At 44.3% G+C, this 14041-nt stretch overlaps 1 protein-coding gene across 2 annotated transcripts in view; it reads left to right on the forward strand.

Annotated features, from left to right (window-relative positions):
• The window catches only part of LOC139541669 (ras-related protein Rab-6B), a 146543-nt gene extending 140196 nt beyond the window's left edge, over positions 1-6347 (forward strand). Inside the window, exons 8-9 of one of the 2 annotated variants that reach the window (XR_011668387.1) lie at positions 1885-2880; positions 3196-6347. Coding sequence is in view for 1 of the 2 variants with exons in the window: in XM_071346586.1 (XP_071202687.1) it covers positions 1885-1949 (65 nt within the window). In the remaining variant the exon portion in view is untranslated. Of the gene's footprint in view, positions 1-1884 lie in introns of both variants that reach the window. The other variant, XM_071346586.1, reaches the window with a different exon arrangement.
• Positions 6348-14041: the final 7694 nt, after the last annotated feature.

Raw genomic sequence — 14041 nt, forward strand, 5'->3', positions numbered from 1 at the left:
TTTAGTCTTTTCTTGAAGAATGCTGTTGTTTTGCTTACTGTGTGTATTGAATGTAGCGAATAATATACTACGGGAAAGAGACCTATCTTAAAATCTCTTTAAACGGGTGTGATTTACTCCGTTCCTACTAATGGCTGTTACAGTAAACAAGATGGAAGCAGGCAAAACTTTACCGCATTGATTTTAAGCTCACTTAAAAAAAAAAGAGGGCTCTATCAAGAGTTACAGCGTGATTTGAAATGTACATAAAAGGCAACGTTTCCCGTGTTCAGCGGAGGCTGCAGATGTCGGCTCCAAAAAGGAAATTACCTTCACATTTCTATTTCCTGTAAGGCTTCAGCGATCCAGATGGAATAGAGTCCTAAACCTTATTAAAGTAGTAGGAGCTCTGTGTTCCACAGGAGGACAATATGTTGGATGGTTCCTACGTGGTCCTGTTCACGCCCTTATGCATCGCTGCCTTGAAAATGGTACGGCTGTAGTAGTAGATGTATGAACAACAGCACCACCTAGTGTCATAGAGGTCATACTGCAGAGACACGTTAGAACAGTACCATATTATGACAATAGAGAGCAGTAGATACACGAGTTTCAGACACACCTTTGTTTTGTCCCAAATGGCACCCTATTCCCTATATAGTGAACTACTTTAGACCAGAGCCCTATTCCCTATATAGTGAACTACTTTAGACCAGAGCCCTATTCCCTATATAGTGAACTACTTTAGACCAGAGCCCTATTCCCTATATAGTGTATTACTATAGACCAGAGCCCTATTCCCTATATAGTGTACTACTATAGACCAGAGCCCTATTCCCTATATAGTGAACTACTTTTGGTCGAAAGTAGTGCACTGAAGAGAATAGGGTTCCATTTGTGTTACATTGGTGTCCAGCTGTAGGATTGAGAAGAGCTACTGGTCAAGGAGGAGACTTGGACTATGATAGGAGACACACAGACACACACTGTAACACACACACACACACACACACACAGTAACACACACACACACAGTCACAAACACACACACACACTGTAACACACACACTGTCACAAACACACTGTAACACAGACACACACACACACTGTCACAAACACACACACACTGTAACACAGACACACACACACACACACACACACACACACACACACACACACACACACACAGACACACACACTGTAACACAGACACACACACACACTGTAACACAGACACCCACTGTAACACACACACACACACAGTAACACACACACTGTAACACACACACACACTGTAACACACACACTGTAACACACACACAGACACACACTGTAACACAAACACTGTCACAAACACACTGTAACACACACACACACACACACACTGTAACACAGAAACACACACACACTAACACAGACACACACACAAACACACTGTAACACACACACTGTAACACACACACACACACACACACACACACACACACACACACACACACACACACACACACTGTCACAAACACACAGAGACACACACTGTAACACAGACACACACACACACACACACACTGTAACACACACACACACACACACACACTGTAACACACATGTTTTTATTCTTGCATTGTTTATTATTGTTTGTATATCGTTGTACTATAAATTTGTGTTACTTGTCAAGTTTTGTGTTTTTTGGTGGACCTCTGCAAAAGCTCATGGAGATTCAAATAAACAAATATTTAATTCCTTAAAATTAGGTTAAGGTCAGGTTAGGGTCAGGGTTAGGTTAAGGTCAGTTTCAGATTCAGATTTTGGCTAGTCGGTTTAAGGGTCAGCTGTGTCTCTATAGGTCTGTTCTACTGGTTAGCAAATGTGTTTCCAAAGCTTCCTTAACCATCTTTTCCCCAGTGATTGACATCAAGCTGGACAAACCACAGGAGCCTCCAACCACTGAAGGCGGGTGCTCCTGTTAAATCCCAACACCTGATTGGTGCATCTTCATCTCCACCACATGCTTGTTGTGTTGGTTCGCCTCCAGTAGAGCTTTCAGATTGGAATTTATTTTAATACTGGTCATCAGTTGGAAACTAGCGTTACGTACATTTCAGTTGTAAAATAGGGTACTTTATTAAAGGAATTGCCAAAAAGTCTTAAACATTTACAAAATGATCAACAACAAAAAACTTAACCCTCTCAAACATGTGAACTATACTTTTGTTTTGGAAAAAGTAGAATGGTAGGTCATTTTTTTTTTTCTTTTATATTTTTGTATATTAAAAGAAATGCTTTGAAAAGTTGCATATGACCAAGTTCTCCCCTTGTATGTATGACCAATGGCACCCTATTTCCTATGTAGTGCACTACTTTTAGACCATAGCCCTATGGCACTAGGGTATAGGGTGTCATTGGGATGGAAGGAGTCCAGTGGCTAGACAGAGGGCACACTATTCCCTATGTAGTGACCCCTAGTGCTCTGATCAAAAGTAGTGCACTATATAGAGAATAGGGTACTCATCTGGATGCTTGTAAATCTAACGCATGCATGCCAATTGTTCATTTATTTTTTTTAGGTACTATTGTGCTCTCTACTGACAAGTTTGAATATGTAAATGATCTTTGATCATGTGACTTAATGCACTCTTTGAAAATGTCTTGTTATTTTATGTTTTTCACAAAATGCTGTGAGTGAGACTGCATTTGTATACTTGAGTTCAGACCATCTTTCATTGTCAAAAGTGTGTTCGTTAGTGTGTGTAAATGTACGCTTTCTATATTAGGCAACTGTAGATCACAACCATCCATAGTGGCCAAGCTGCCAAGCGGTGTCCTCACTGAGGCCCATGTACCAGCTGGTTATCACTACTGTAGAGGCCCATGTACCAGCTGGTTATCACTACTGTAGAGGCCCATGTTCCAGCTGGTTATCACTACTGTAGAGGGCAGCTGCCAAGCGGTGTCCTCCCAGAGGCCCATGTTCCAGCTGGTTATCACTACTGTAGAGGGCAGCTGCCAAGCGGTGTCCTCCCAGAGGCCCATGTTCCAGCTGGTTATCACTACTGTAGAGGGCAGCTGCCAAGCGGTGTCCTCACTGAGGCCCATGTACCAGCTGGTTATCACTACTGTAGAGGGCAGCTGCCAAGCGGTGTCCTCCCAGAGGCCCATGTTCCAGCTGGTTATCACTACTGTAGAGGGCAGCTGCCAAGCGGTGTCCTCACTGAGGCCCATGTTGTCAGTACCACATCACTAGCTGGTTTGTGTTTCTCTTTCGTGTGCAGTGTTTGTTTCACAGGTACTCACTGCCATGTTGCTCCTGCACTGTATCATACTATCTGTGTCATCGTGGTTAGGTGTGAGTCCCAAATACCACCGTACTCCCTATATAGTGCACTACTTTATACGGCGAGGTAATTCTTAAAATTTGGATAGTCCATCTACACTAACAATTAAACAATCTACTAACCCTTATCCTTGCTCCTAGCCCCAACCCCTACCCTGACCCTTATTGTAAACCTAACCCCTACCCTAACCCTAATCTTTAACCTAACCCCTAGCAGTTGCATGACCATCTAGATAATTTATTTGGATAGACTATTGTTTCCGTTCTGTATAAAAGCATCATAAAATAGTTCAAAGACTACCCTTGTCCTAGCCAGTCTGTTTGTGCCATCTCCCTGTCGCTCATTGTCATGTCAATTGACAGCGATGAAGTTGACGAGAGCACAGAGGCCTATCTGGGACCAGGATACCATCGTATCTGGTAATGGTGTGAACAGTTACACATCCCTGTCAAGTAAAAACAAAGAAGAAAAATACAAATTTGCACATGTAGAATTTGCAGGTTTATTATGATGTTCAAACATTTCATTGTAAATATACATCCTCCAAATGATTCGACGACTGCTCCGTTGTCATTAAAATTGTGTCATATGACGTGTCCACTCCCTACGATGATAAAAATGGACTTCTATGCTGCCTGTGTTTAAAAATGTTACTACTACTGAAATAATCTGGTCCTGTTTTTAGAACCAGGTAAACGTGGTAACTGGTGTTGTGGTTAACCAGTGATCAGAACACTACTTTTCATTTTGAAATGTATTTTTTCGTGTGAGACAATGCACTTTTTTTTTAAAGAACAATATATGTGTTTGGCAGTTAGTGAAAATCTAGTCTTGTAGTCTTACAAAACACTGTAGACATGAGTACAAATGACCATAATCTTCATAACATTTGGAGTAGTGTGTCTCTGACGGTTAGTGTAGAGTTTAAACATTTGTGAATATGTTCCTCATCCGTCTCCAAAACAAAGAGAAGCACCAACCTTTGTGAATACTGGTGAAACATTCAAATCCTGACCCACCTAATGAGCCAAATACTGAGCCAAGTTGGAGCTAAGCGAGCCAGTATCAGAACATACCTTCAACAGCTCTCCATAGTGGGCTTACAAATGTACAGTAAAAATACCGTTGAATCCCTGGTGTCAGAAGAGAGTCCCAGGAAAGAAAAAGCGAGAACTTCAAGGTAGTTATTGATTTTTCCACAACCCTTTGTAATGTTACCCAAGTCTAACTATGGCTCTGGTACTTTCTGTTAGCTGAGTAGGGGATGATTTTTATTTTTTTACCTATTCTAGAATCATATAAACAAATCTTCCTGGGGAGTCACATAACTTAACATTTACAATGTTGATACTGTGAAAAGAAAAAGAGGACACCCCCCCCCCCGATAGAAGAATGTGAAACGTCACCTCCTTATTCATAACCCACTGAAACATAACCCCTGCACCAAAACAACTAGTTTTGAATCTGGGATTCAGACACCTTAGTCCAACCTTTACTTATCCTACAGTTTTACTCAGTGTATTATTGCCCTGGTGCCTAGGAATGTATTGCTCTCAATGTACTGCCTCAAAGGAGACAGTGTTGATGTTTAAGGGGAGCACTTCGGGGGGGGGGGGGGGTGTATTTATTAATTCATTGATTAATTACCATGTACACTTGTTCGTATTTATTTTCTTCTTCCCTGGCCTGGGTAGAGCACCTTTCTTTCTCTCCATTATATTAGGACTAGAGATAGTGTCACGATCCTGAGATGGAACAATGGTTTACTGGTGATTGATTGAACACTGGTTTACTGTTGATTGATTGAACAATGGTTTACTGTTGATTGATTGAACAATGGTTTACTGTTGATTGATTGAACAATGGTTTACTGTTGATTGATTGAACAATGGTTTACTGTCGATTGATGGAACAATGGTTTACTGTCGATTGATGGAACAATGGTTTACTGTTGATTGATTGAACGATGGTTTACTGTTGCTGGGACTGCAACACCACAGTGCAGTTACCCTTTTCCCTATACAGTACACTACTTTTGACCTGGGCACTGGTCAAAAGTACTGTCCTATATATGAAATAGGGTGCCATTTGGGACGCAGAGGAATATCATGTGCTGGCTGTCGGGTGAGTTGGTTTGTGTTGGAGGCTGTTGAGGCAAAAGGCTGTGGGCTAGCCTGGCCCTGATTGGGTGTGTTGTATATTCTGTTCATTGTCTTACGTCAGATAGCACAATGATTCCACCTGCAACCGTCGGTTGAGGGACGAGCCTCGCGTAGATGTGACGCCACCTGACGTAAGACAATGGTACAACTCTGACGCAGCAGACCAAAGGTCAGGACCCGGTTAGTTACGGTAACTCAGAGCAGACCGTAAGTCAGGACCCTGTTAGTTACGGTAACTCAGAGCAGACCATAGGTCAGGACCCGGTTAGTTACGGTAACTCAGCAGACCGTAAGTCAGGACCCGGTTAGTTACGGTAACTCAGAGCAGACCATAGGTCAGGACCCGGTTAGTTACGGTAACTCAGAGCAGACCATAGGTCAGGACCCGGTTAGTTACGGTAACTCAGGACCCTGTTAGTTACGGTAACTCAGGATCCTGTTAGTTACGGTAACTCAGAGCAGATCGTAAGTCAGGACCCTGTTAGTTACGGTAACTCAGGACCCTGTTAGTTACGGTAACTCAGAGCAGACCGTAAATCAGGACCCTGTTAGGTACGGTAACTCAGAGCAGATCGTAAGTCAGGACCCTGTTAGTTACGGTAACTCAGAGCAGACCGTAAATCAGGACCCTGTTAGTTACGGTAACTCAGAGCAGACCGTAACTCAGGACCCTGTTAGTTACGGTAACTCAGGACCCTGTTAGTTATGGTAACTCAGGACCCTGTTAGTTACGGTAACTCAGGACCCTGTTAGGTACGGTAACTCAGGACCCTGTTAGGTACGGTAACTCAGAGATGGCTCTCCATTCACACTGTATAGAGATCTAGCATGTCTGTCCAAAACAATCAATAAAGATGTCTTACTATCAAAACCATCTCCTGTCGTTCTTGCTTTGATTCAACAAAACACAAGTGATTCTTCCTGGTTTGTGAAGATCAAAACAATAAATAAAACCAAGCATCTTCTTGTCATCAAAGAAATTAACCCATAAAACACCTTGAAGGTAGAAATGTAGCCTCCCACCTCATCAAGCTAGATGTACACACCTTCATCAGGCTAGCTGTACACACCCTCATCAGGCTAGCTGTACACACCCTCATCAGGCTAGCTGTACACACCCTCATCAGGCTAGCTGTGCACACCCTCATCAGGCTAGCTGTATACACCCTCATCAGGCTAGCTGTACACACCCTCATCAGGCTAGCTGTACACACCCTCATCAGGCTAGCTGTGCACACCCTCATCAGGCTAGCTGTGCACACCCTCATCAGGCTAGCTGTGCACACCCTCATCAGGCTAGCTGTGCACACCCTCATCAGGCTAGCTGTGCACACCCTCATCAGGCTAGCTGTGCACACCCTCATCAGGCTAGCTGTGCACACCCTCATCAGGCTAGCTGTGCACACCCTCATCAGGCTAGCTGTGCACACCCTCATCAGGCTAGCTGTGCACACCCTCATCAGGCTAGCTGTGCACACCCTCATCAGGCTAGCTGTGCACACCCTCATCAGGCTAGCTGTACACACCCTCATCAGGCTAGATGTACACACCCTCATCAGGCTAGATGTACACACCCTCATCAGGCTAGATGTACACACCCTCATCAGGCTAGCTGTATACACCCTCATCAGGCTAGCTGTACACACCCTCATCAGGCTAGCTGTACACACCCTCATCAGGCTAGCTGTACACACCCTCATAATGCTAGCTGTACACACCCTCATCAGGCTAGCTGTACACACCCTCATCAGGCTAGATGTACACACCCTCATGGCAGTCTTGAGAGTCTGGTTGGTCAGTTCATCCGAACCTGGAGGAGGGGGTAGGAAAGCGATGTGTAAGATATTGAAATATGTCTGACTATGTACCATGCAAAACCAAAAAAGAATTGTTAAAAAAAAAAAACAGAACCTATAACATTCATACTTTGTTCCAGAGTTCACGACCTCGGTCACTCAAGATGACCTCAGGAGAACCGTGGGTTTTGACGATGTCCATCATCGCCTTGGAGGTGGCCTCGCCAGTTTCGTCCTTGACGGGTGTCATACAAAATGAAAATCTGTTTGGTTCCTAGCACCCTTTTTTAATGGGTAACAGAAGGGAATTGAGAGTTAAGCACGTTCTCTTCCTGTACTGACCTTAATGGGTATAGCCTCCACCCGCTTGGTAAAGAGATCTGTCGCCAGCAGACACCAGCTGTTGCCATTCCTGGATTTAGCGAAGGGTCCGATGAGGTCCACTCCTAACATTTAAAGTGTTACAGAGAAGTTGACTTTATTCTTACCTGTATCTGTGTCCTATTGTCACACCCTGATCTGTTTCACCTGTCTTTGTGATTGTCTCCACCCCCCTCCAGGTGTCACCCATCTTCCCCATCATCCGTCAGGCTAGCTGTACACACCCTCGTCAGGCTAGCTGTACACACCCTCGTCAGGCTAGCTGTACACACCCTCGTCAGGCTAGCTGTACACACCCTCGTCAGGCTAGCTGTACACACCCTCGTCAGGCTAGCTGTACACACCCTCGTCAGGCTAGCTGTACACACCCTCGTCAGGCTAGCTGTACACACCCTCGTCAGGCTAGCTGTACACACCCTCGTCAGGCTAGCTGTACACACCCTCGTCAGGCTAGCTGTACACACCCTCGTCAGGCTAGCTGTACACACCCTCGTCAGGCTAGCTGTACACACCCTCGTCAGGCTACATGTACACACCCTCGTCAGGCTACATGTACACACCCTCGTCAGGCTACATGTACACACCCTCGTCAGGCTAGAGGTACACACCCTCTTCAGGCTAGAGGTACACACCCTCTTCAGGCTAGAGGTATACACCCTCACACTCCCTGTCATGCCAAATAATGTCCCCCAGCCAAAAAGTGTCTCCCCCCTTCGTCAAAATGGGATTAGATAAACTATTAGCGTCCGTTGCTATATCAATGGTGTGATGACCTAATGCGTTGAATTTTGGCGCTCATTACCGCCTAAATAATGTTCTCTTCATCATTGTAAAAAATACTGATTCCTACAACTATTTTTTTCTGTTTAAACACGTTTTGTTTAGCTCATTTATTTAACGAGCAAAAAATTCAGTTAAGAACAAATTCTCCCAATCACGGCCGGTTGTGTTACAGCCTGGAATTGAACCAGGGTCTGTAGTGACACCTCTATCACTGAGATGCAGTGCCATAGGCCACTCGGGAGCCTAATAAGATCGAAACATTACTTCAAAACTACTTTTGGGTACCTTGTTAACATTTCGACATGAAATCCATGTCTTAAACGTTGCTACGTTTTGGAAAAAGTGGTAATCTGCCTGACACCTTACCTTACAGATCACAAAGTCAGCTAATTTCCACTCCATTCATATGCAAATCAGTTTGATTCATACACTGGCTTGTATGAAAATAAATAAACAGAGAACTATCATTTTTACCTGGTCAAAAAACCTCCACATCCTTCTCAGCCAGTGCCTGAAGACGGTCCTGGAAGCCATTCTGATCTGGTTGGACAACTTCCACCATATCAGGTGGAGTTTCAGTGATCTGAAAGTACGTTATACAAAAATAGCAATAGACAAACAACAACACTAAGTAAATCAAACATTTTAAAAACGACAGTATATGCAATAATTGTATATACAGTTGTATTGTTTACCTCAGTCAACAGCTGCTGCTCCCGTCCGCACGGCAGACGATAGGGCGAGTACTCGGTGGAGGCCTGGATGCTGCTGTTGTGTTCAAAGAGAATTACCTTCAGGTTGTCCTTCCACCGTTCCTGGTACCAGTCAAGGGACTTGCCCATGGCAGTCTTGAGAGTCTGGTTGGTCAGTTCATCCGAACCTGGAGGAGGGGGTAGGAAAGCGATGTGTAAGATATTGAAATATGTCTGATTATGGACCATGGAAAACAAAAACGAATTGTAAAAAAAAAAAAAAAAAACTATAACATTCATACCTTGTTCCAGAGTTCACGACCTCGGTCACTCAAGATGACCTCAGGAGAACCGTGGGTTTTGAAGATGTCCATCATCGCCTTGGAGGTGGCCTCGCCAGTTTCGTCCTTGATGGGTGTCATACAAAATGAAAATAAATGTTTGGTTCCTAGCACCTTTTAATGGGTAACAGAAGGGAATTGAGAGTTAAGCACGTTCTCTTCCTGTACTGACCTTAATGGGTATAGCCTCCACCCGCTTGGTAAAGTGATATGTCACCGTCAGACACCAGCTGTTGCCATTCCTGGATTTCGTGAAGGGTCCGATGAGGTCCACTCCTAACATTTAAAGTGTTACAGAGAAGTTGACTTTATTCTTACCCGTGTCTGTGTCCTATTGTCACACCCTGATCTGTTTCACCTGTCTTTGTGATTGTCTCCACCCCCCCCCCAGGTGTCATCCATCTTCCCCATTATCCCCTGTGTATTTATACCTGTGTTCTCTGTTTGTCTGTCGCCAGTTCGTTTTGTTTTGTCAAGCATACCAGTGGTATTCCCTCTGCTCCTGTCTCTCGAGTGTTCCTGTTTACTAGTTTTCCCGGTGTTGACCATTCTGCCTGCCCTGAGCCTGCCTGCCGTCCTGTACCTTTTCCCCACCTTTCTGGATTACTGACCTCTGCCTGCCCTTGACCTGCCTTTTGCCTACCCTTGTTCGGTTTAATAAACGGTTGTTACTTCGAAGTTGTCTGCATCTGGGTCTTACCTGAAACGTGATTACATACAGTATGCAGATTTTCATATGTGTAAGGATACTGACACACACACCCACATTATATAATATTGAACTCTGTTGTGGTCAAATAAAAGCAGCCATTACAAAACAACTTAGCAGTGTAAAATGTGAATTGTGCCACTTACCGATCATGTGCCACGGTGAAATCACTGATGGGCTGACAGATCATGTGCCACGGTGAAACAACTGATGGGCTGACAGATCATGTGCCACGGTGAAACAACTGATGGGCTGACAGATCATGTGCCACGGTGAAACAACCGATGGGCTGACAGATCATGTGCCACGGTGAAACAACTGATGGGCTGACAGATCATGTGCCACGGTGAAACAACTGATGAGCTGACAGATCATGTGCCACGGTGAAACAACTGATGGGCATCAACTCGGGCACCACAGTCTTCACCCTCTCAAACTTCTGTCAGGATAGACAGGGTACTGTCCTTTAGGCACAACGTGGCACATTGAAACATTGTGTGCTCTCTGATATGACAATCAATGTCAGATATAATAGATTGTCATCAGATATAATAGATTGTGATTGATTAACAAAAGGTTATTTCACTTGCCCAGCTGTCCACGTCTTTGACGCCAGAAGAGGTAGGTTAATTTTGGCAATCGTTCCCTTCACTCTGAAATGGCCAGCATGCATCCCCGTCAGCACGGCCTCCTCCTCCGTAGTGAAAATCACCCTCCTGTGTGGCTGGCCATCCTTTCCCTGTGATTGCTTAACAAGTTGAAAGAGAAGTCATGCTATTGAAGTGCAAGCTACATACAAACAGAAAACTAAAATAACAGTTCAAATCAAATTGTATTTGTCACATGCACCGAATACAACAGGTGTAGGTAGACCTTACCGTGAAATGCTGAATACAACAGGTGTAGGTAGACCTTACCATGACATGCTGAATACAACAGGTGTAGGTAGACCTTACCATGACATGCTGAATACAACAGGTGTAGGTAGACCTTACCATGACATGCTGAATACAACAGGTGTAGGTAGACCTTACCGTGACATGCTGAATACAACAGGTGTAGGTAGACCTTACCGTGACATGCTTACTTACAAACCTTTATACCCACAATGCCGTTCAAGAAAGAGTTACGAAAGTATTTACTAAATAAAGTAAAAAAATAAAAAAGGCCATAACAGAGCTACAACATGAATTAACCTTCATTGTTTTAAATCATAATTAGAGACACTTTTTTGTCCTACAGTATTTGCACACGTTGTGTTTTGATTAGAATATGTTACAGTCACTCAGTAAAGGAAATATATGAACCCACCCTCTTATCTAACTCTGTGTTGTTTTTGTCAAAACTGCTTTGCTTTACCTTGGCCAGGTCACAGTTGTAAAATTAGATCTTGTTCTCAACTGGGCTACCTGGTGAAATAAATAAATCAGACACTAGTTGAACAGGTTGTTTGTTACGTTCACATTTAGAAATGTAAATGTGGTACAGCTGGGCAGTGTCAACTCGGCTGTGAGTAAGATGAAGGAGAGAGTACTGTCACGCCCTGATCTGTTTCACCTGTTCCTGGGATTGTCTCCACCCCCAACAGGTGTCGCTTATTTTCCCCAGTGTATTTATCCCTGTGTTTCCTGTCTCTCTGTGCCAGGTTGTCTTGTATGTTTAGTCAAGTCAACCAGCGTGTTTTTGCCATACTCCTTTTTCTAGTCCTCCCGGTTTCGACCCTTACCTGTTTCTGAACTCTGTACCTACCTGCCTTGACCACGAGCCTGTCTGCCACTCTGTACCTCCTGGACTCTGATCTGGTTTTGACCTTTTTGCCACGACCGTTCTCTTGCCTATTCTCTTTTGATTATTAAACATTGTAAGACTCCAACCATCTGCATCCTGTGTCTGCATTTGGGTCTCACCTTGTGCCTTGATAGAGTACTGATGAAACTTCTGTTGTTCTGAAACGGACGAGTGGCAACTTCCTTCACCTAGCTTCCCTCTTCCACATCACTGACCCTATGACTGACACATGGACCTCGCTTTGTGCACAGGGGGCTTTGTCATGCTGAAACAGGAAAGGGCCTTCCCCAAAATATTGCCACAAAGTTGGAATAATGGTGTGAGGATGTTTTTCATGGTTCGGGCTAGGCACCTTAGTTCCAGTGAAGGGAAATCTTAACGCTACAGCATACAATGAAATACTGTGCTTCCAACTTTGTGGTAACAGTTTGGGGAAGGACCTTTCCTGTTTCAGCATGACAATGCCCCCGTGCAGAAAGTGAGGTCCATGCAGAAATGGTTTGTCGAGATCGGAAAGGAATAACTTGACTGGCCTGTACAGAGCCCTGACCTCAACCCCATTGAACACCTATGGGATTAATTGGAACGCCAAGTCTAATCGCCCAACATCAGTGGCCGACCTCACTAATACTCTTGTGGCTGAATGGAAGCAAGTCCCTGCAGCAATGTTCCAACGTCTAGTGGAAAGCCTTCCCAGAAGAGTGGAGGCTGTTATAGCAGCAAAGGGGGGACCAACTCCATATTAATGTTCATTATTTTGGAATGAGATGTTCGAACAGCAGGTGTCCACATACTGTTGGTCATGTGGTGTATGTCACAACATGTGTAAATATGTGTCATGACAGCGTTATTGTCAGGACTTCCGCCGAAGTCGGTCCCTCTCCTTGTTCGGCGGTGTTCGGCGGTCGACGTCACCGACCTTCTAGCCATCGCTGATCCATTTTTCATCTTCCATTGGTTTTGTCTTGTCTTCCTTCACAACTGGTTCCAATCCCATCAATTACATGTTGTGTATTTAACCCTCTGTTTCCCCTCATGTCCTTGTCGGTGTTTGTTTGATTGTATGTTATGTGCAGTTACGTTCTGGTGCGCGACGGGTTTTGTACCCACTTTTATTAGTTTGTATATTTTGGTTTTCGGAGTTTTGTGAGCACTTATTAAACTTCCCTGACATCAGCACGCACCCATTACAGTTATGACCATAAATGTGCTGGGGTACAGGTTAGTCAAGGTCATTTGTACATGTAGGGGTGAAGTAACTATGCATAGATAATAAACAGCGAGTAGTAGCAGTGTTAAAACAAAAGTGGGGGGTCAATGTAATAGTCCAGGTGGCCATTTGATTAATTAGTTCAGCAGTTGTATGGTTTGGGGGTAGAAGCTGTTAAGGAGCCTTTTGGACCTAGACTTGGCGCTCCAGTACCGCTTGCTGTGCGGTAACAGAAAGAACAGTCTATGACTGGGGTGACTGGAGTCTTTCACAATTTGTTGGGCCTTCCTCTGACACCGCTTGGTGTATAGGTCATGTAAAGCAGGAAGCTTGGCACCAGTGATTTACTGGGCCATACGCACTATCCTCTGTAGCGCCTTACGGTCGGATGCCGAGCAGTTGCCATACCAGGTGGTGATGCAACCGGTCAGGATGCTCTCGATGGTGCAGCTGTAGAACTTTTTGGGGATCTGGGGACCCTTTCAGTCTCCTGAGGGGGAAAAGGTGTTCTCATGCCCTCTTCACGACTGTCTCGGTGTGTTTGGACCATGATAGTTTGGTGGTGATGTGGACACCATGTCATAATGTGTTATGACTCTGGGTGTCAAGTAAAGTGTTACCAACATGTTTTTAGAAATGTTTGCTAATTTATTGAAAATGAAAGACAGAAATATCAAATTTATATCTATTAACACCCCTGAGTCAATACATGTTAGAATCACCTTTGGCAGTGATTACAGCTTCGAGTCTTTCTGGGTAAGTCTCTCGGAGCTGTGAGTCTTTCTGGGTAAGTCTCTCGGAGCTGTGAGTCTTTCTGGGTAAGTCTCTCGGAGCTTTGTACACCTAGATTGTACAATATTTGCAC

The sequence above is a fragment of the Salvelinus alpinus genome, chromosome 16 (genome assembly GCF_045679555.1).
Source record: "Salvelinus alpinus chromosome 16, SLU_Salpinus.1, whole genome shotgun sequence".
Taxonomy (NCBI): Eukaryota; Metazoa; Chordata; class Actinopteri; order Salmoniformes; family Salmonidae; genus Salvelinus; species Salvelinus alpinus.